This window comes from Vidua chalybeata, chromosome 2 (assembly GCF_026979565.1).
Source record: "Vidua chalybeata isolate OUT-0048 chromosome 2, bVidCha1 merged haplotype, whole genome shotgun sequence".
NCBI classification, from domain to species: Eukaryota; Metazoa; Chordata; class Aves; order Passeriformes; family Viduidae; genus Vidua; species Vidua chalybeata.
The window spans coordinates 85,473,318-85,497,553 of NC_071531.1; the positions used below are offsets into that span (position 1 = coordinate 85,473,318).

General features: G+C 36.1%; 1 protein-coding gene across 8 annotated transcripts in view; it reads left to right on the forward strand.

Annotated features, from left to right (window-relative positions):
* YAP1 (Yes1 associated transcriptional regulator) overlaps positions 1 to 24,236 on the forward strand; it is an 86,203-nt gene that overhangs the window by 23,179 nt on the left and 38,788 nt on the right. For all 8 annotated transcript variants that reach the window (XM_053935159.1, XM_053935161.1, XM_053935160.1 and 5 more), the window contains exon 3: positions 24,101 to 24,216. In XM_053935159.1, the coding sequence (XP_053791134.1) occupies positions 24,101 to 24,216 (116 nt within the window). The remainder of the gene's footprint in view (positions 1 to 24,100; positions 24,217 to 24,236) is intronic.

Genomic DNA, 24,236 nt, shown 5'->3' on the forward strand with positions numbered 1-24,236 from the left:
CTTTACACAGTACTTTACTGTGTAAAGTAACTGTAGAGTTACTTTACACAGTAACTCTACAGCTTAGCCAGTGTGACAAAATCAGAAAGAAAGAAATCTCAGTTCTGAGTTACACACTTCTTTTACACTTTGGTTGTAAGCTCTTTTTTGTTTCTAGTAGCACTAGGCATGCCACTGATGGTAATATCACCCAGTAACTACAGGAGAGAGACAGTAAAAAGTAATTACTTTGATTTCCTTTTTTAATACTTCTCTGTTTCATACTACAAGCTTTTTGATTGTAGGATTAATTGAAGCCAATCTACAGATTTCTAGAGGTTGGATACTGCCTTCTTTAGTGAACGATTTGGTATTAATAGTATTGATACCAGAGGTCTAGTATTTCAACTCTTTATTCAATCTGCTTCTGTTTGGTGAGTCCATTTTAATTCCAAAGATTATGTTTTGCTTTATTATGAGAAACATTGGGAATGGAGTAATGCAGTAAAGCTTCCTCTGAAAGAAAAGGGGAAGGGTCAAAAGGATAATTTCTTAAATTGATGCTTATAGCCTGCTGTTCAGAGGCAACCAGTGGATCTCTATTGATTGGGGCAATGCAGCCATTTGTAAAGAAAGCCTGTGTTTATTATTGATTTGGATTTGATCTCTGATTAAGTCCATCAGTAGTTATTTTCTGGGCAAATATGTCAGCAGTGTAAAATAAATTGGCAGCTAAGATTGCAAAAGTTCAATGTTGTGGTAGGTTTGAGTCTAAAAATAATTACATAATCACAATTCTATTTTTTGTGTGAGTGGTTTTATGTCTGTTAAATAGAGTTCCTACTAATTAACTTCATTTTTTGTTACACTGAAAGCCTTGGAACTCTTTTACTGGTTGCTTTTGCAAATCACAATCACAAAACTTGTTGGTTTTACTAGTTTTACTAGAAGTTAGACTAAATACACAAATCCATCCTGGCTAAAAAATTCAAGTAATACCCTTCTAGACAGATGCACTTTCCAGCTACCACCAAGGAATTTGGAAACACTAGAGGCATCTGTCACCTAGTTTGACCTTCTTGATAAAGGCTATATGATGTAATCCATCAGTTTTGCTGTTTACAATATGTACATTTATTCCTAACAAATAGTGGTCTTTTTAAATGGTGACTTCCAGTGAAGTCATGCAAAGACCATGCAGGAGAAACTGTTTGTGCCTGAAATGGGGACAGGATTCTGAAATTAATTTTGTGTTTGAGAGATCAGACAGAATAGTGGATTAGTTTTTTTAGAGAAATAAACAGTAATGAAAAATAATTGGAAATAATGTTTGCAATTTTGTTTGTAATTGTAGCATTAATTCTTCCCTCTGTTGAAGGTATAAACATAATGTTGCTTTTAAACATACTGTCTCCTCAAACTTCAGAGACCTGAACCTGGTGAAATACAGAGACCACTTTAATCAAGCAAAGAAAAGGCACAAAGTTTGAATGTTTCAGTGGAAGTGAGATTTAGTATTTTAATTTCTTTTCTTGAAAATGGTCAAAGAACATGTGACAGCTAAAAATTAGTCCCTTCAGTATGTTTATGGACTTTACAAGTCAATATCATCTATCTAAACACTTTGTAAAGCCAATTTTAATTGGCGTATAGAAATTAGTTTGAAACTTCCCACCTTCTTGTGAAGTTAAGACAGTCATGTTTTATCAATTAGTAATATTTAAATAAAAACAAGTTAGTTACTTCACTGCTGTTTATGGTAGAAAGAGGCAGTGAGTGGATTAAATCTGAGGCCTAGTTTTCTTGACAGGGATTTCATAATATTTCCCACTCATTACTGTACTTATCTCAAGCTTCAGGTGAATGTGTGTCTGTAGTTTCACGGCTTCAGTAACAGCCTGTTTGCTGAAACTCTGGTTTGGAACTTCCTTTAGCATAACTTTACAAGTTTGAGACGTGGGTTATACACTGGATTTTAAGAACAAAAGCTGCACTTGTATTGTTTTACCCAGCTTTGGTGATCAGTAAATGGAATTGAAGATCAGCATCTTATGACACTTTGGCAATGGTTGCAACTCTTTTTAAAATGTACACTAAAAGCACATATCAACTACTGGAAAAGAAGAAAGATGTGTGTGCTACTTCCTGAAAGTGAAACTGGGACTTAACATTTATAAGGAAATTTGGTTCTCTTGTCATTGTGCCAGTCTGATAGGCATGTAGTGTTTCTTTCTTCCTGAGGGAAGCAGAGGGAAACAATTGTATGAAGACATGTTTTAACAGTGTCTTGCTCAGCATGGCAGGGGTTAGCCATGTTTTGAAGCCTTCTGGGAAACAAGAGCTTGGGCATTATCCGTAAGGCCAAATGATGAGAAATTTTGAGTAAATGGTGTGGGGAAATACATGCTACATACTGAAATTATTATAAAAGTTATTACTGCCTGAGGGAACACTTCACAACAAAAGCATTAATTAAAAGCAGTATTATCCTGGCAAGACGCGGAGAACAAGATCTGTTCTTCTAACAGAAGCATAATTGCAGTCTTGTCAAAATATCATTAGAACCTGTGGCGATTAAAAGAGTGTCTTTCCAACATGGTTTGACTTTTTGGAGTCCATTTTTTATGCTTTAAGTAATTTACAGTTTTCTATCTACATCTTTTTTCTTTTAATTTTTACAGTCAGCTTGAATAATGGTGTTTTTGTGAAGATCAGAAAAAAGTGAAACAAGTGGGACCACATGCCCTTCAGCCTAAAAATCCCTTCAGATTAAAGGGAATCATACATTGTTTTTGCAAAGCTGTTTCATCCTCCTACAGTATAAACCTGATGGTTTCTTGGTATGGGAAAATTAGGAGATACATTATAGAGGAAAGCCATGATCGTTGTTAATTTAACCCTCCAGTGTTTTAGAAGGCTGCTTTCACCTTGAGTCAATGAAACATGAGACATGGGAGACTATCTGAACCAGGTTTTATCAGTAGTGCTCATATCATTCCTGCTGTCATGTTATTCAAGAAACATTGCATGTGTGTAAATATATCCTTTTGGAGGCTGTCTTTTCAGTGAAGCATTGTTTTTTTAATGATTGTTTTGGTTGTTGAGTGCTGTCCTGTTGAGATACTAGCAACAAAAAGAGGGAGTTCAAATACAAATCTTCATTATATAACTTTAAAAATGTCAAAGGTAAACACATTAAACAGCAAGTCTGTACAGAAAAATATAAGTACATGTGTACACTGATGTCTTTTAATGTTTATTTTGACTTTTAGTCTCTGTATTTTGGTAACTGTTAGGTGTGTGTTTATAGGCATTTAGAGCAGCCGATCACGACTGACTTAAAGAACTCAAGTGCTCTTGTTAGAGTTGCTTGGCGATGTTATGAATACTTCAGTTCTGCTAATCACTTATATCTGGCAGTAGTTTGAGAAGGCATAGTTTTATTATTTTTTGACTTTATTTGTTATTTTTTTCTAAAGCTACTTAAGAAATTTTAAGATTTAGTAGTGTTGCTCTCTAAGTTGTTTCTTTTCATCAATTTCAGGGTGGGGTGGAGTCAGAAGGAGTATTTTAAAATCAACATAGCTTGATGGATCCTAAGATATCAAAATTCAGCTTTCTGAAGCTGGTTATAAAAGTGATTGAACCAATTTGCTGTTTCACATAAATAGTAATTGAATCACTTCAATTCCTAAAATTCAGCAATTATTTTGATAGTTGGTATGCAAATGTTTAAAAACTTTAGTTACTTTTCATGGCTGAATTGCTTCATGAAACTTGTTTGCTGTGCAAAACTAAGGTAGTCTGCAATCCAGTCTGTCTGCAGCATTCAGTAATTTTTTGTTTAAATTGGTTTTTAATTGTGAACTTGTCAGACTTTAAACTAATTAGACATTCTCAAAACCTTACTCTTGGGAAATAACTTGAAACAAATACTTTATAAGGTGGCTTAGTTAAAATCTAGTGTGACGTGAGAGCTGCTGCTCCATGCTGACGTGAACACACTCCCAGGCTTTCTTCCTTAGTCCCTTCCATCTTGGATGTCTGAAATAGGAACTTTAAAAACCCACTGGCCCCTATGTTCTTTTAAGTACTTGGACTTTCTGATGACGCAGTTTGCATATGGATATGTGAATTTTAGTGATAGTTACTGTGTGTGTAGTTTAGTCATACTTTGTGTGACTGTATGTGCATGTACATTTTGAAGTTTTCTGATTTCAGAACTCCTGAAAAAAATTAAAATGTATAAAAACTTTCATGGTTTGGAAACTGTAGCCTGTAGGAAGAGATTAGTCTTAACAATGCAGCATTGTCTATTGAGTCAATTAAGCGTGTAGGTTTAGCTAGCTTGGGAACAAGTTCCAGCATGTGACATTATAAATAGCACTCTCTCATAACAAATGTAAGCTTAGTAAGTGGGCCATAATTTCCCCTGCCACTTTACCAGGGTCTTCTAGGCAACTGTACTCACAAAGAATTTCAGTCTTTCTGATGACTGTCTTAGGGTGCTAATACTATGTGCCTAGGGGAGTGTTGGATCAATGTAAGGCTGATTTTCTCAAAGTGTTGTCTGTCTTCTTGACTTTCTTGGGCACATGATTTTTATTTGTTTTTTCTGTTTATCCATATGTAGAAATGGAACCTTGTGGCCCAATGGCTCAGAAATCACTAAGAGTATTGCTGAACCTGTCCCTCTTCTCAACAGCTTGAATACACCACATGATTGTTTATCTAGCAAAATGTAGTAGCATTTAGAAGAAATAAATATTTCTGTAAATTATCATAGCTATTTTCTTAATAAAACATCATTCTTGAAGCTTTTAAAGTCATCATCATCTGAAGTAATAGTTTTCAGGAGGTGATCAATCACTATCTGGTCACCTTCTAGATGTGAATTGATGTTAAAATCATGGCAAACTAAAGGGTTTCTTGTCTGCAGCAATCAACAAATGGAGGAATCTTGTCTTTGTAGTGGGTGGTGCCCTGTACATGAGGCCTGGTTTCATTGCTGCGTATGATTTTGTTTTGTCTTCTGGATTTGGACTCGGCTTTGTACTAGAACAATCTTTTCTCCTTCTTTCACCCCCTCTCCCAATCCTGTTGTATTTGGTAGAGAATTAATTCAGACTGAATCTCCTTCAGCATGAACCTCAGATCAGATTTCGCTTTGCATTTATGAAAACAGGCAACAGAAGTTCCAGTAGCTTTCAGTATAGACTTCTAATTTCAGGTAATATTTGTCATGTGCCTAAATGGATCCCCCAGTTGGAAAGGTGAAGCTGTGTAACGTCTTACAAAACAGTATTTTGCACTATTAAGCGCTGCCAGCTTTATCTTCTCTTCTCCCTACTAGAAGTCTCAAAAACCTTTGGTAGAATGTAACAAATGTGATCCCTGTTAAAAATAAAGGTCAATTACAATCAAAACATATATGATTTTAGTCTTGATTTAAAGTATAGCTGTCATCAACCTTTCCAATAGTTGTTCCACTTACATTTAAAAGACCAAATTCTGAAAGCGAGTGCATTTCAGAAGGATAACATTCATCTTTCAGACAGTATAAGCTGGTGGTCCCCAACATGGGGTGTGTATAACCCAAGTGCTGTGAAAGACAGTCCAGTGGGGTAAGGAAAATGTATTTTGGACCATTAATAAATAAAAATTAAGAAGTAAAATAGTACTTAGTTCATCTTTAGCACATCCTTTTCTTCTTCCTGTCTTTGTATATGTTTTATAATGTGCATCATGTATTACATGTATATTATTTAAAAATGTACATAGGTTGTGGGTGCATACTCAAAATTGTTTTACTGATGAGGTTTGTGGTCAAGAAGTTTGGAGACCACTGGGCTAAGCTACCTTGTAAGCAAACATTTTGGCATGTTTGTTTTTGTTGTGTTCTTTGTCCTGCTCCCCTTTCCTATTGGAAAATCTCTGCATTCTCTTATAACTTTGTATTTAAAATACCAGGAACAAAGGTGTTTTCATTTTTTAGTAGATCAGGTTTACCTCAGTGGGTATATGTTCGGTTTGAACAATGAAATTATAGTAAAGATTGCTTTGGTCCAGTTGGTTTGGTATAAAAATCTTGGAAGTTGCACTAACAACACCGTGTTAGGTTTACTGGTGTTTATAGACTAAATTTAAAAATAAGACCTGTCACATTTTAAGCTAAAAACCTAACTTTGGAGGTCATGTGTCATAATGATGAGTTGAGATATCCATATTACTCAAGTAGAAAACATAAAACTGAATTATTTTTATCTTCATCCCCATTTATCTCTGTATTCTTTTATGTTATATGTCAATTTATGGTTTTTTTTTGTTGTTGTTGTTAATTTGGAAGTTATAAAGTTATAAGCTTATTGACCTCTTGGTTACATCATAAGTCATAAAATGAAATGAAACTGAGGTGCAAATGAAACATTTAAACTTTTTGCCATACATGAAGCTCTTTTCAATTCAAATGTTAAGAAATATGGGTGTTCAGATTGGTTTTAGTAATTTTTCTGTAACCTGCTCAAAAAAAGGCAATAGGTCTGAACATATTTCTTCTGTACAGTTGCAGGATCAATGTAGGACACGTCGTCCTACAGCCACTCCAAAGATTCTGAAATTGCCTGAGTCTTGTATCAGGGAATTACTCAGCATTTTCATAAAGTATGTTTTTGAAGGGGGTTGCTTTCCAAAACAGTCTTGGATGTCCTTCCTGTATTACATACAGCAGAAGGAGGCTGGTTACAGTGCATCTATTCCTTGGCCCAGATGTGACATTATTAAAGCATTACAGCAATCTGAACCTTTAACATAAAAACTTACAAAACTGTAGTCCTGAACTTTAGCTTTTTCCCGTGTTACAGATTTGAGTGATATCCGTGTCTTACTGCTGCTTATGGAGAGGGGTTTTTGTTAATTTACTAGTGTCTAGTGTTGGCCTTTTTACTTTTGGATATTTTAGATATTTTGGACCAAAGCTTTTTCTTTCCTCTTAACTGTGGGGACTGTAAGAGCACAGGAGCTGCAGTAAGCTGATGTTGCTCCACACTTTTCAGGTAATAAATTTAATTTCTTAGATAGGAATGAGTTAATATCATTAAGTAAATACTTGTCAGAAAACGTGATGGCATCAGCAGAGCCCCCTAGTGTGGTTTGGGTAGGTGGTGGTGGTATGAGAAGGGGCTTTTGCCTTGTATTGGCTGAATAACAAAAGCAGGAGAAATACCTTAATGTTATCACAGCATATACCATGGGAGGCTTCTTGTCTGCATAGCAACATCAGCCAGAAGGATAAGAATTTCTGTTCTGTACTGGGTGGGTCAAAGATGTGCCTGGTAGCAAAATAGCATGTGTTACTGACTCTTGACCCAATTCTTTCTCATCTGGGGTTTTATTGTCATGGCAAGTTCGAAAGTTAAGCGATGTGTTGCTGTTGCAAATGTCTCAGGTGATCTGGTGTCTGTGCTTTCTGCTGGCCAGCACATTGTGTACCCAGCGTTTGTATGAGAGTGGAGGAAGGCATGGGTTTGATATGTGTTAAGTGTGCTGACCTTTGTGGCCTACCTCTAAAGAGGCTTGAGAAGTTTGATAAAGCTTTTTGTTAGAAGTGTGCTATGCCTTATTATACCTGCTAACAAAAAAATGGCAAATGTTGGTGGTAAAAGTTCTGCAAAAGAGGAGAAAAGGAATTTCATATTGTGTTTTTGTACCCCTTTAAAAGTTTCTCCAGTAAATATTAATGATGATCAGATGCAGCTCTTTCCTACATATACTTTCTGCTTTTTATTACAATATGGCTATTGTATGGATCACTCCTTGCATCTACATCAAAACTTGTTGAAGTAGTTCTGGAGACCTCATGAGGTGTCTCTACTTCCATTGCATCTTTTTACAGGAGAACAAATACAAGTAACAGGGTCAAGATCCCACTTCCACTTCTGTGTTTTTATATGAACTATAATATTCCTTCTTTAATTATGTATTTTATTGTTTTCAGCTTAGGATTCTGGCATTCTCAGTATTTTGTTATTGTGTCCCAATTGAGAGGGTTTGTTTTCCTTAATGTTTTGTGAACAGGGGCAACTGGTTAAGAAGAGTAAGCCTGTTGGTTCCACCTAGGAAGATAAAACTGTAGTATGAGCCTCTCTCTTACTAGGTATTGTTAAATCTTGAGAGTACTTAAACAGTTTGAAATACCTAGTTAGTGGGGCTATACATCTTGACTGTTCTGGAAGTACTTTTGACTCCTGGTAGCATAATGAACTCAGAACAGCTGCAGAGGTAGTTTCAGCATCAAACACACTGGCTGAATTTTAATTGGCTTCATCTGTCCAAACATATGGGTGATGGCACTGGAGACAGAACTTCACACCTGTAGTTATATAGAGAGGAAGGAGCCTGGCTTGAGTTTCAGGGTGGTAAAACAGCTTTTCAAGCAATGCTGAGAATCAAAGTTTTATTTGTAAAGTGGTATGAAATTTTGTCCCCAAAATATGAAGCCTCAAAAAGTTAATTATTCAAGATACAAAATTTATATCACTTTCCCCTACTTGGACCAATACTGAATCCATTTTCTAGAAGTAGATGTTTTGAACTGGCTTAGAGCTTTCAGTGTATACACTATGGGTTAAATTTTTTATGTAGAAGAAAAACTTGTGGATTGGTAGGCTTGAATTTATAAAAAATGGGAAGCGGATTTAATCAACCATCTAAAACACAAGTATTGTTTTGCTTGATATCTCAAGATGTCTTCATTACTTAACTTTAGGACCTACATTTAAAAAGTGTCTTGGGTGTGATACTGCTCTGGAGCTGAAAAGTGCTACAAATCTGAATCCTGATTAGTTGGCTTCATTTTAGTCTTCATTAAGATGGTGTGATATGTGGGTTCCACTTGTTTATGTCCAGAAATGGGGCAAGTAAATATCTTAAACTTTTTCCAGACCAAGACAAACTAGTATCTATGTATTTGTATGCAAAAAAAAAGGGCAAACTTTGTGAGTTTTCCTTTCAAAATAGAGAGATTTGCAGGCTGAAATTTTTGCGTTTTCCAGAAAGAAATCAAATGTTTTAGAATGCTAGGTTTCCAGGCTGCTCAAACAAGTAGAACTTGTGAGTGTTTTAGAATGTGTCTCCATGGAAATTCTTTCCTCCCCCACCAAGTTCTTTCATATTTAGTTTCCATAACCAGTGCACTATTGTGAAGGAGGGGAAATGCAGGTTAACTGCAGGGAAGCCAGCCAATCACTTCAGCATCAGAGCAGACTCCAGGGCTTGTGGAGCTAACCTTTGTGACCTCACAAGGGGCCTCTCCGAGGAGAGCCATTTTTCCTGCCTTGTAATGGTAAAGAAAAAACTTGGCAACTCCTTTGATCAGCAAAGCAAAAACAAGGAGAGCAAGGAGCAAATGGGCAGCTTTGTGCAGAAAACTGCTAAGTCAGTACTGGCATTCTCTGTGCTGAGAACAGTGTTACCACCTTACATAGAGTATGTGCACATTTCTATAGGGTACTGGGATATTTAGAAAACCCACCAGTTCAAAACTGAGTGAAAATCTTGGTTTTTACCAGTTATGGTGAAGTAAAAGCATTTCATCTAATAATTTGCAATGTGAGAGTGAGGAAACTTTTTTTATTTCTTGGAGGTCAAGATTTTCAAAAGAGGATTACACAATGCTAAAATAATAATTCTAGCATTGGGAAGTGATCATTTCTTGTATGCAGCTGGCATATACTTTTACTCTAAAACTTACTGCTTTGCAGCTTTTGATGGTTTTTTTTCCATTTCTTAGTTGATGTTTACAGTGAATTTCAGATACATGCTTAAAGAAAGAATTGTAGTTTTGCTTTGCAAGTATGTAAGGTTTTGTTTTGGCTTGTACAGATTGAAAATCAAACCTATTCTTAACATTGGGAAAATTTTAAATCAGCTTTTAGTGTCTCTTCTCCATTATGTACTTTTGCCACTGATACACAAATGTCTCTGTGTCCTTCTGTTACTCTTGGTATTCTGATAAGTTGTGTTGCTCATCTGTGGTAGTTCTTTGCTCAATAAATTGTGTTCATTCTCCCACCTGAGCTAAAATACTCTGTGTTCTTCCTCTGCCTGAGAGTAGGAGAGGGTTCATAATGTTTTTATTCAGTACTTCCTTCCACTCTGGTGAGAGTCTGCCTCCCAGTTTAATCTCCCAGACCAGTATACTTTTGTCCAGTGGGTTCAACAGCTCATTCATTCTCGGCAAGAATTCTTCCTGTGGTTTGTAAATTTGCTGATTTTGACCTCCTTCCTTGGTTACTTCAGCATCTTTTCATGCAGCTTGGCTCCTTGGGAGAAGTTAATATGACAAGATTGCCAGATCCCTCTGCAAGACATTTTTTATTTTACGCTTACAGTATTCACTTTCTTTTGATGTTTCATCCTTTCCTCTCCCTAATTAATCACCTCCAGTACTGTGCTGAAGTGTTCACTGTGATGTTGGTTTTTTACATAACTGTAAATAAATAAATAAATAGCAGTTACGGAGTCAGATAAACCATGTTTTAACATCTGCTGTTTTGAAGTGTAGTCCCCTTCAATTCTATGGAAGTACAGAAATTACTTGAGTGTCATTATCTCACAAAATAGCTACTGATGTTTAGTAATTAAACAGTTTATTAGATCCTTGCACAGTTCTGGATAGGATGCAAATTAATTTTTAATGGATGTGATTTATTTTAGTGCAAACCGCTCTTCAGCAATGCAAACTGCTCTTCAGCAGCTTTCACCTGCAGGACATTTTTACTCTAACATACACAGTGATTTTCAGATAAGGTGTTAGATAACATCTCATGAAGATATTCAGGAAATTGATTCATTTGAAATCCCTCATCACAGATGATTTTCTAAGTATATTATAGCAGCATGAGTCTATCAGCAGATTTAATTTGTCTTGTGTGTACTGACACTGATATGGTCTCACTACAGTTACTGTATTTAAGGGACAAATTCCCCACTGATTGCATGGACAGAATCAGCAAAGAGCAGTTTTGGCTGCTCTGTGAGCAGGACGGGAGTGCCCCAGGCCTGCTCCTCCTGCATGTGGGAGCAGTGTTGGCAGCAGCAGCTTCCAGCCAGCTCTGTGCATGCTCTAGCACAGAAAGTGGTATTTGGCTGCTTGGCTTGGGTGATGCTTGCTGTCCAAGCAGCTGTTCCCTGTAGTAGAGTAGGAGAGTTACCAGATAGACTGCAAGATTACAGGACTACTGCAAGTTACTTAAGATTACAATCCTGACAAGCTCAGCATATATGAATAGTCAAGTCAGAGGTGAGGAGAAATGTAGCATGAAGAAACGGGACTCTGAAATACAGCCAGTCAACTCCAGAGCCTGGTTGATTTTCTTTCATATGTCTTCTGCAGTATATTCTTTGCTCTTGGTATACTCTTAAATGTTGTTGCTCTTGATAAACATAAAAATGTAAATAGATTTCTTGTAAAGAAGCATGTGTATGTTGTCAGACATGTATCAGTCCTTTTCTGGTCTCATTTGAACATAAATATTTTGTAACAATTTTCTGAAGGAATAGATGTCTGAAAATATAGTTAAAGGATAACAAGATATCAGAGAAGAATGACCAGAATGTTTAATGTCCCAGTTTATAAAACTAGAATCACAGTATCTAGGAATAGATTTTTTTTCTTTTTAATGTACAGTTTACTTTTAAAAGGTTTTGAGATAAAGTTTAAAATGATGACCTGTGTAGTGATAATGAAGTGATTGCAAAATAAATTTTAAGATAACACTAAACAGTGAATGTTTGCTACTGAACTTTGATAAATTCTGGAAGGAAGTTGCTGTGTAAGTACCTGGAACTATGAAGTGTTAAACCACAGCTTAGAAAGCATTAGCCAAGTAAATGTTTACTTTTTTAGTTTATTCAAGCATCTTAGTTCAAAACTAAGAAACTTGGAGCTGGAGAGCAGAGTGGTTTGTTTCCTTCTTCCTTAATTCTGAATATAAAATTTTTGTGGGGAAAAAAAAGACATCTGTTACAGTAAGCTTTCTTTACATGGTGACTAGAAGCAATCGATTCACGTTGATAAATTACAGTTCAGACATTTTATAGGAATATCAAAGATTACTGGAATGGGGGCAGACCAAAAGGATTATATTAGCTCAGTGTTCAATTTTAGCAAGCTAAGTGTGGATGTCTATGAAATATTATGAATTAAAAATATGTTGGGAGTTTCAATCTCCTCTTGATATATCCTAAATCTTTTGCCTTCAGGTACTGTTTACATCCTCTGATCTGAAGATTACAGTTTAAAGTACTGAGTTGAAAGGGCAAGAGTGGATATATTCTGCAGTTTGCAGTGACAGTGAGTCACTGAGTGTTGTAACTGTTCATGTGCAGTTTAGGCGCCTTGCCCCAGCAGGTGTGTATCAAGTAATCTTTATACAGGCTTGCTTCCTGAGAGCTTGGCATAAAACTGGGATCAATATGGTTCCATTAACTGTGTTCTCTAATCTACTGCTTAAATTTCAGAAAAGCTGTCTTATTACTCATGTGTTGAAATTACTGATATGTGATATGCATGTTGGCTCTTCTGACATCAGGAGCATTATATTTTCCAAACATGGGTTGTGGAACAAATACGTTTTTGTCTTTGGAATTTTATAAGCTAACTACTGAATGAGCTAAACCCAAGCAAATAGACAAAACGTAGACAACCTCCAGAGTTTGCAGTGAGAATTTTGTTTGATTTGAAAGTTTCAAAACAATTTTGGCTGCCTAGTTGATGGACAAAAGTAGTCCTGTAGGATGGTGATAAGATACATGGTTATAGGAAGTCTATTTTATAGAAGAGATTAAAGGAACTCAGTTTGTCCAAGAGTTCAAAGTGACAATACTCATAGGAAAAAAGCTGCTTCACCCTCCAGGGGATTTCTAAAATAGTTTGTGAATTTGCAGGCAAAAATCCCAAAAAACTGGAAGCCGGTAATGGCAGCTTTTGGAACTGAAAGGGAGTGGAGGAAAGGGATGGGCCATAGGGAAGTGCTGACTAATGGTGAGCAAACACTGTAAGGGAGTTCTTGTATTGAGAACTGATCTAATTTCCTGAAGAAAAATAAACTCTGCATTATCCAAGCATAAAATTTGGACTGGGGAAGTCTCTAAACTGAACTGTTAGAAAGTGGGGAGGGGCGATGCTAGAAAGAAAGCTTGATTATAATGATGTTAGCCATTTAAAAACCCACACAATTGTCTTCTGAGACAGATTAGTAGTAATCAGTAGTGACCTGTTGTCTGATCTCTTGTGTGGGTAGGATGTATTCATATCTTTAGAGAGGCCTGTTACTAGTAAGCATTTTAAATACTAGACATATGAGTCTAGTGAGTACATGTTTTTTTAAAAATGTATGACAATAATTTAATACTGTGTTTATCCCCTCTCTCATGGCAGCAGCACAGTCCCTTCACCGTCCCGCTCCCCCAGTGAAAAGTGCTGATTTTCATAACTAGTAGATGAAGACTGCAGGGATTATACATTTGGGATTAATTTGTATTAAGTTAAGGTGATAAGTTTAAGTTATATAGGATTTATTTGGAACTTCAATGCTTACAAATCTGCACAAGAAATTCAGTGAAATGAGATCTGTGGTTTTTGCTTTGTGATCTGTTTTCCATCTAAGGGTTGAACAATTTCTAAATAAATACTTCACTATATTTATTGATAAAGCATGGTAGTTGCTAATTTTGGCAAAGACTAAACTGTTAATACTTTTAAGAACTGTTAGTAATAAAAGTTATAAGCTTTTAGATAAAATCATGTGCTTGGCATATTTTGTCATCCCTATTTGTAATTCCCTCTGTACCAAAAGATACTCAGAAAATATATTAAATTACTGCAAATCAAATACATAAATGATGAGGTATTGATATTTATGATGATTTAATGAAATAAATTAACACTTTAATTGTTGCTAGAAAGCTAGGGTTTGTTTTGTTGATGATGATTTTACAGTCAAACTTTTAGTTTCTGTTCGATCCTGCACTTTGCTATTACTGTTACTTGCTCAAGCAGGGTGGTTGGGCTGGATGACCTCCAGTAATCCCTTCAACTTTTCCGTTTCTATGAATACCCAAATTCTTAATAATAAACCAAAAAGTAAATTAATATTTCCAGTTGATAACTTCTGAAACATGCAATGAAATTTGAGTTCAAAATGAGTTTTAGTTTCCTTTGCTTATTTTACAATGGGCCTTTGAATACTGTTTAAAAATATGCTCCTTAAACTCTTTCTGAATGGTGAAGAGAAATGTAGAACCTGCAACTTTAAAAGCCTCAGGTCAAAAACATTTTAAGGCCACTTTTAAAGAAAAATGTAATAGCTATTATATTTAAGTGTAATGTACATTTAAATGATAATTAAAATTATACACTAAGTAGTTTAGTTTATTTTCAGGCTTTTACTCTGTATTTTCTTTGCCACTCTAGGTTAAATGGGTAAATAAAAATAACTTTTCAAAGCATAGCCTTCAGACATTATTGTGTATCTGGGGTCAAGAAATCTGTTGCCTCTGGTGGATTGTGAAATCTGTCTTCAGGGGTTTGAAGGGTGGGGGAGGAAAAAGAATAATCTCGTGGCAAAAAAACAGTATACAAGATTGCCTAGGGATGACTGAGCAGGTATCTTACAAGTACTGACTCAGGCAGCAACTTGCTGTTGGAAGATTCTGTTCCTTGTTTTGAGCATTCGCAGAGTCTTTAGGGACAGGAATAATTGCCTCCTACCTCAGCAGCACATGGTGGTTGTCTGAATTGTAAAAATAAAAATCTTTCCCTGAAATAAGAGTCATAAGAAGGAAACAGATGACTTGTGTATTATATGAGATGACTTGTGTATTATATGAAATAAAGTGCAGCCCTCAAATGAAGGAAAAGATAGTCAATAAGACTATTTGTATGACTAAAACTGAAAACATCTGAACAGATTATCAACTTCAGGTGTGAAGTCTGAGCTCTGAACCATAAATTAAAAAGAGATGTCAATGTTAGTGATTTTAATGGCAAGAGAAACAGGTTCACTTCGTAGCAGAAAGCTTCATTTCCAGTAGGTCCTACCGAATGGTTCTCTAAGAGTCAGATCATCCTGTCAAGGCCATCTGGGAGTGATCATTGTCTGAACACTCAAGCAACCAGTTTGAACTGCCCTCTGAGACTTCCTACTTAGAGCAATAAGGAAACAACCTAAAGAATCTTTTTGTATTTTGTTTCCCTTAGTGGTGGTTAGCCTCAGGGTAATCGACAGGATTGCTAGGAACAGCCACCTTTAGATACTAAGACAGCTGGCTATAGCAGCTTTTATTGCAGCATGCTTAGGCAAGCCTCTCTGACTTGAAAACCTTCGGGCAACAAAAGTAGGGTGTTTTGAGAGGGGTGTAAAATTGCCTGGCTTCTCTTCATGCAATGAAGCATTTGATTTCCCTCTTGCTTTCGTTGTCTCCTTTTAAGAGAGAGAAATGAGATAGAATCTCAGAGATAAAAGGACACTAAACTGATGAAGTATTCCATGGCCCATCACTTCTGAAAATCATCTGCCTTCCCTTAATAAATGTGAAAGTTAGTGTTTGTCTTGTCTTTAGTTTTACAGAAGGCAACCTGGGGAGGTCTTCCACATTTGCTAAGCAGGAGTGTAGGAGGGTATCTGTAAAGTCAAACAAATATAGTAATTTCACTTGAAATAGCAGCAGAGACAGTTCTTCCTTTATATTTGCCCTCCTTGGTGATATATCTTTATCTCTTTCATTTAAAATAAAGGAGAGAAAAAAAAGATGAATTCTTCATATGCTGAATGACTTAGCCATGGAAAGCAAACTTCTTAACTTTGGGGGTAGGGTGGAAAGAAAGGGAGGTTTCCATTAAAAGTAGCCTCTTTTTCTGCTGGGGAACTGAGAGGGGAAGTTTAAATAAATCTGGTGACATAGAATGTGATCACAGCATTTAGTCCTTTATAGACTTTGGAAAATAATTGGACTGGTAAAAAGACTGCAGACAAGGACTTTTCTTTTTAGTCTCTGTAATACTGCTATGTCCTATAGCTTTCAAATAATGGAAAAAGTTCTGCAAATGAAAATGTCCTTGTACTCCTTATTTGTTCCTGAAACTCAGAAAATTATTTTATTTGGGAATTCCACAGTGGAATCCAAGAATAATACTTTCGGGAATCAATTTAGAAACTTGTAAGCATTTTGATACCAGCCCTACTTTTCTATATGAGGTCCTTAAGTGCAAGGCAGGAAAGGGGCAGGAGGAATAATAAATGCAAAATAATCATGTTATTGTTTCCATTTTGGCTTTGACAAAAGGTAGTTGTTTCAAGAGCACATTATAATAAAAGTGGTGCTACCTTGGCAAACCTTTGAACATCACATCATACGTTCATCTCTTTCTTTTCTTTTTCATCTCACCATTTTTTCATCGTGCATGTGTGGTCAGATTGCCTACTGTCTTTACATCCATTTTAGCATTACACACTCTGAAGTGAGGACCTTTCTGTGAATGCTTTCCTAAGAAGTGCAGTGCTGTTCTGCAGCTTCAAAACAGCGTGGTGTTTATAATCAGAACAGGAAGCTTAGTATTTAAGTCCTTGGTGTATGTATTGTGTATTGTCTGCAGGCAGGCCAGTGCTAATGAAGGTTGCCTTTGAATACCTTAATACTAAATACTGTGTTTTGTATCAGTGTTCACAGCTTTGTGGGCCATGCTTTCTGGAATTTCTGGTACCTCTTAGTATCTTGAAATATTCAACCACCTTAGGAATAAATTCCAGAGAGATTTGTTGAAGAACTTGTCTGACTAGTATATGACTGTGGGCAAAATCTGTTTCGTGACGAATTAGACTTCTGTCAGATGCATCTAAGTTTCCCTTATTGCATTGTTCTAGTTCAGATTCAGACCATTAATTTCTTGGTAGAATTTCTGCTGCCTAGGACTGTGATTTCATAGGATAGCATGTGGTTTTACTTCATGCTTAGGTTAAGGAACTTGAGCTCTGACAGGCTCTCTTCCCACCTGGTCAACAGGATGCTTGTACCCACCATTCTCCTACTTTTTGCTTTTATTCTATTCCAAAATTAATGAAATCACAGCTGTGGCACCACAGGATTGCACACTGAACCACTTCCATGCCAATTTTAAGGTATGCTTTTGCAAGCTGAAGTTGGAATTTTTTATTGTCATTTTACTGGTGTGCTCTCTGGCATCGTATGCCTGTGGTGCAGTTTGGTGAGAACATGATCAGTGATGTAGATGGAGTAGTCCAACACAAGCTTTGTTTAGTTAATGCATTAAGGCTGACAAGCAGAAGGAAGAATAAGGAGAACTCAAAAATACAGCCATTTTATTTCAGGAATATTCAGAAATATTTCAGGAATATTCAGAAAATTGTATCAATGTTTCTAGTTCTTTCAGGCAATTAGACCGTACCTGGAGACATTACCATCCTCAAGAGATAAACTGTTACAAATTTTAGGGTTTTTTTCTGATGCTTTTTGGGAAACAGTGAGATTAGGAAGTTTTGAATTTTACTGCCATGTGCTTTTATATAATTAGGCTGTAACAGTCCTGAAACCTAAGGAAATATTGCAAATAAATGGACAACACAAGTGAAGAAACAGTGCTTTCCCCAGCAATGGGTGGAATATAATCTCTCAGCAGATGAGATTTTCATTGCTCTGTAACCAGCCTTTTCTTTTGCTGGATTTTGTTGAATTTTTTTCTTTACAAAGCCAGTTGGAAAGTCCTTAAAGGGTTTATGGTCACTTTAAGTGTGTATCTTTGTCTAAGAATGGTGCAAATTCAGGGAAATGTTTATGGAGGACTGAACCAAGGGTAGAGGTAATTGCTAACTGAGCTGTCTCATCTCCCCTTCAGGCTTTTCTCTATATTGTTCCTGCTTGGAATTGAAATCTTCTCAAATTTAAAGTATATTTAAAGTATAAATCTGTGATTTTGTTACAGCACCTGCAAAGTCAGCTATGCTAATTAAAAATGGCCCATATATCTGAAGACTTAGATTCATGTTTTAATCCTGTCCAATTCTCAAAATCCCTGAATAGGATAGTAAAGGATGCATGCACAAAGAATGTCACGTCTTCTATCCTCAGGCAAAGCTGGATCCACTCCATTGTGTGTAAATATCCTAGGATCATCAGCAGCCATAACCCAGAAGTCTCTGCATGCTACACTCCAGTTTTTGAGAGTGGTAATTAGACCAGGTCATGTCGAGGCTCCTTATACTCAAAACCTTCTTTTTCATCCCATTTCTAAACGCAGCTATGGAAAATTTACCTGTGGGAATCACCCTAGCTCATCAGCCCTGTCAAAGTGATTTTGGCCTTCTAGCTATTGCCACTTTCTTAGGGATTATGCATCCAGCTCTATTTTTGAATTAGTGGATACTGCCACTTTGACAGCTGCCCTCTGGTCAGACCACCATATTGGTATTCTGGTGTAGAGCTCAGGTCTGTGCAGAAGTAGATATATGGATTTCTTCCGTGCCTGCGAAAATGATAGCTAAGTGGGTAATTTGGAGATACCCTACAGTGCCTGTACACAGTACAAATTTGTATAAGATTTGGTAAAGAGGTTAGTTGATTTTTTTTTTTTTTTTGACAATTTGTGGTAGTTTCAAGAGCAGAAATATACAGTTTCTCCTGGAATCATGAGGAAAGCTAACTTTCAGTATATACATCAAGACCTGACATGCTGAAATGTACTGGTGAGAGCTCTAAAATAATTCTGGCATTTATGAGGCGACACTTTTTCTTTACTAGACCTTAAAGTTAATAGACAAATATAAATAAAAAGCAAAAACCTTTCAGAAAGTGATGCATTATATGGATTAAAGAAGCTAGCTGAAGAAGGCAAAGAAAAGCTAGCTAGGAAGACAAAGAAAAAATGAAAGAGTAGAATCTATATCTCGTTCATTTAACAAAACAGAACCATAGGTGACATACTTGTCAATGGAGCAGCTGACATTTGGGATTTAATGAAAAAGTTTAAATTTCACACCAAAAATAGAACATAATTAGATTTAGTTTCATTTGTGCACTTGCTTATGTTACACAAAGACTTTCCTAGCTATCCCCAGAACAAAAAGTACTCAGTGCCATGTCAACACCTTGAGAGTTGATACCACATACATGATGTGGTATGCATTCGTGTTTTGCTTTTCATAAAATGTGATTTCCAGTGAATTCTTAAAAGTCCCAAAAATCTGAAAACCAAAATCTAAGGTTAGTCATCTCAAATTCACTAGAGACTGAAAATAATTTTCTCACAGACATAAAATATAATTCTTTTCTAGATTGTTAAAACACAAGCATTACATTATGGAGAGATGTTTGCATAGCTTTTTACAGTGATGCTTTTATACTTAGGAAAAAGTTGCCTTTCTGTGTGTTTGAGACTAAATTTTTGAAATGTCCTTTCATGAAGAGCCATGTCCAAATATACTGAGAAGTGCCGGATTATTTATTCTTACCTATTCTTTTATGTTTAGATCAGACCTCTTATGTTGTTTTGCTGTTGCAGAAATTTCATATAGTATGATCATCTGGTACTGAGGATTAGAATATCTGTTCATTCTCTTTTGCTTTTCTTCCTAACATTACATTTCTATTGCACACTTCACTGAAATAGTCTTGCAGTTCTGGCCTGCTTATGTTAATAATGTCTGTCCTAAGATCTGTTTCTGTGAAAGTGCACCTGCCAATGGGAACCCTGTAGTTGCAATGCATACTACAGAATATCAAAACTGAAGACCTCTTACATAAGCCTTTCTTGAAGAATTTAAGTAATTCTTTGAGTGTCTTTTTTGTGTTAGCTTGTTTCTGATATGGCTTTTAACAAAACAGTATGTGTCTTTTGAGTGCAGCAGCTGGAGAATGAATGGGAAAGTATATTACACTTTGTACAAGGGGCAGATGAGTTCTTTGTTTTTAAAATGGTGTTATATTATTAATCTACTAGGATCCAAAGGGTTCTTAAAATAAAAAGCAAATTTCCTTTTCATTTTTTAGGTCTCTAGATCTCCTGCTTCTTTTCCAATGTACTTAAAAAAAACCCAACACAACCAAAAACTCAAATCAAAATCTTCAACACCCCTCTCCCTCAAAAAAAAAAAAAAAAAAAAACAAACAAAAAAAAAAAAAAAAAACCAAAAAAAAAAAAAAAAAAAAAGAAAAAGCAAAAGCAAACCACCAAAACCACCACCACAACAAACCCAAACCTTAAACTCTAAAATTTGGTTAGAATTTGAAACTGACAAATCTTCAGGCATGTGATAGTGTTTAATGGCCAGTAAAGATTTTCTTCAATTAGAAATTCTGATTCTTAGTAACTGTAGAAATTGTCTTTGTGTACATAAAATGAGAACTTTTTTCTTTCCTTTGAAGTTGTTCTTGTCAAAATGCAAATAATTTGTATTTGGCTATAGAACTTGAGGATGGGTGAGGAGATGCAGCTTGTGCTCTTTGTAATGCACAGCACTTTGAAAGTCCTTTTTGGTGGAGGATGGTGGGTGATGTGTCTTGGAACAGTCACTCTTCTTGATACTAGAATTCACATAAGTTTAACAAATGCTTAGCGTGTGGTGGGTGTTTTAGTTTTGTTTTTCTAAGGCCTGTTACCACAGACCTACATTTATGGTACAGTCTGATTTCCTTAGTTTATACTATGTTTGTCCAGTTTAATAAAGTTTTGCTTCTCCACGACATAAATGAACAATAATAAATAGTGCCAGATAGATGTTAGATTTGAGAAATTATTCTGTGAAATAAAATGTCTTACATTGCTTGATTATCCTAGAAATGTTGCTTTAATTCTAGGAATATTTACTCACTTTGCTCTGTTCACACAGTACAGAGCTGTGTGTCTCATTCCTGAGTAGGTAGAATTTTAAGTTTTAATTTGATAATACATACTATATATAGTGGTTGATTTATAGGTTACATTTATTTCATATAATTCACTGGTTTTTAATTTGTGTTGACACCAGTTGCTTATTGAGATATGGCGCAGCTCACGTAAAATAGAAGATCTGTAACGTAAGGATAGGGGCACTTGTGTAATTCAGCTCCTATGAGAAAAAAATCTACTTAATGCAAGGAGAGATAATGCAGTGTTGATGTCAGTTCTTGTTATGTCCATTGAGACCTTTTCTGTGCTACTGTTCAAAACAGAGGGAAAGATCTTTACCTGTGGAGAATGTCCTGTTTCAATACTTAACTTGGTAATTAAAAATACATGGTGTTTATAGTAAGTTATGTTGGTCCATGTGCTGTGAATGGGACCTGAAATGAATTCCTATATTCCTTCATGTAGTACTAGGATTTATTTCAACATTTCATCCATATAAGTGCTTGCCTACTTTGTATTCCGTCAGCTGAGCATTATTTAGAATTTGTAGGAAAGAACTCATCTGTTGTGATGTGTTTTGTCTTAATATATAGCATTCAAACACTCAGGGTGAGGAGCAGGTAAAATATGAGGACTGTGATTTGATGGAGGTTGAGGAGAAAAGTTTTGAGGGACGGTGTGGAGGAAATGGATATGTAGGTCATGAAGCACTGAGCTGAGTGGGAGGGAAAAAAAGTTTGCCTTATTGAACCAGTCATATGGTCAGTATGATATTAATATAACCAGCTTGCTTACTTTGAGACTTTTCCTCCATGGCTCTTGGCTCTAAGACTGCTGATTGTAGTTCAGTTGGTCACGTAAGGAACATGCTGACTTTTCTCAAGTGATATTGACCTAGGGAAAAGCTGGAACCTGCTACTGCCTAAAATAGCTATCCTTGTTAACAATTCCACATGAACATTAACTGTACTTTGAGTGATATGCTTAAGCTGTCTTGAGGAATCAATTATGCTGTTCTTGTGCTCAAAAGTGGAAGTACATCTAAAGCTGCTTCTTCCATAGTCCATTCATCTGTCCCATGTTTAGGTATGTTTTGAAAAATTGATGGATGTTGTTTCAGTGCGTTCCTACAGTTAACTGTAAAAATGGTTCTGTAAGGCAGGGAGAAAACATTTTTCCTTCTATTTCTTATTATGCACTCAAATAACATTTAAAAACAAAGACTATAAATTATGTACCTTGCATTTTATTAGTTCATAGTGTTACATGGATTTTTATAAGAGTTAAATGGAAATAGATGAATGTGTTATTATGGGTACAGTCATGTTTTCCCAGTTTCCACTATTGCCAGAACTGAGTTGAGCAAATATAACAAATCAGAAATGTAGGGGAGGAGTAGCACATGCTGGTACAGTAATTTAAACACACAGTCTGTGAAGCATTACAGTGCAGTATTTTTACATCTGTATTATCTTTACCTGTTTTTGTTGCTTTGCAAAACTGACCAGCAGAAAAGTGAAAAATTGTTCTCCAGTATGAAGGTTTATATATAGTCCTGTATATATAGGGCAGTCTTTACTATGTTGCACCATGTTTTATAAATAAATAGGCTTTAGAAAGAAACAAAGTCTTGCTGTATGTGGCATGTTTCTCAGTGAAGCTGAATATTTGAAAACCTGCACCACCAAAGATGCAGTGTGCATAATAGTATTTTGTTGAGGTTTAACCCCAGCCATCAAACATAATTTATTGGTGTGATGATCAGAGGAAGGTCAGGTTCATCCAAAACATAGCCCAGTACTAGCCATGGTGAAGAAAATAACCTCTACCCCAGACAAACCAGCACATACTGTATTAAATGAGTTACTGCAGTGTTTCTGTAACTCTTTGGTCTGAAATTGCTTGTGTGCATGTTTAGAGAGCATAAATATACATATCTTAAAACTTTTAAAAGCTAGTTTGTGTCTGCTTTGTAACGGAAGATTAGAATGTGATAAGTAATTTGACATAACTAATTATTTTGGTGACTACTGCTTCATTTTATGTTCTTCTGAATTTGTTACTTGTTGTGGTTTTTGCTGAAGAATATGAAAAGGGGCATTCCATGTAATCCAGAAAAGCATAATTTTAAGGATAGTTTATTTAAGGAAAGAATGGTACCAAGTTAATAATGCACTGGATTCTAATTTATAACAATACTATCTGAATATTCTTTTTAATTGATACCAGTTCTAAATGATTGGATAACAAATTTTGTTGTCAGTTGTCAATGTTCATGTGCATTTGGAGTTCTGTCTTTGTCCCCGTGTACTTCTCAGAGCAGTGTTGCTTAATGGAATCAAGATAAAGTTGATGCCTTTATGAATAGACTGCATTTGCTCATTAGCAAAACATGCTAATCACGTACTCCAAAAGTAAAATAATGATTCATTACACTTTTGTATTTTCATTGAATTGAATACCTCTGTGAATGTACTTGCTATTTTTTTTTCAAAACAGAGAAATCTAAACTTCCAAAGTTTTGCACAGGGCTGGGTGGGTTGCTTGACTGTCCCACTGTCCTCATCTTTTCGCATGAAGTTGAAAGGCAGCTGCACATTCCATTCACATTACTGCTTTAGTGTGATTGGTTACTTCACCTACCACAGAGGGATTGTTCAGGTGTCAGTGGGGAGGAGAGTAATCTGTCCGATAATCTGAGGATGTGGTCTATGCACAGAAAGTTTGGGAGCACTAATGATTGCAATACTAGCCAGCTCATTACCACTCCCTAGGCCCTGAATATGAACTCTTCATGCCAAGGTACTGGGACTGTGCTTGAGATTCCAGACATAACTGGCTTGGTTTGAAAATCTGTGAAGTCACATTTAAAAATGGCAAATAAGTGATCAAAGAGAGAAGGAAGCAGCAAATGCTTTGTTCCAGGGTACAACATCTAGTTATGGTGCAACAGTTTAGATCATGGTATTCATGATGAACCTCATCTAGCCATTGCTCTAGCTCTAGTTGCTGCAGCTGTTGGTTGGGAAAGTGGTGGTGGCCAGGGCAAGGGTTTGAGAATCTGACATACAGTGATGCTTGGAGAGAATCCAAAGAGTTCTTGTTTGGTTTTGAATGTGGCTATTGTTGGCAAGCTTAACGTTTTGTTGTTAAGCTTTCTGTGCTAGCAGATTGTTGTTGTGAATGCATGACTGTCCTAACTCTTGCTTTGTTTTGTCTTAGTCACATTGATCAAACAACAACATGGCAAGATCCTAGGAAGGCCATGCTTTCCCAGATGAATGTTACAGCTCCCACCAGTCCTTCTGTGCAGCAGAACATCATGAACTCAGCATCAGGTAAGCAAAATTTGTATTTA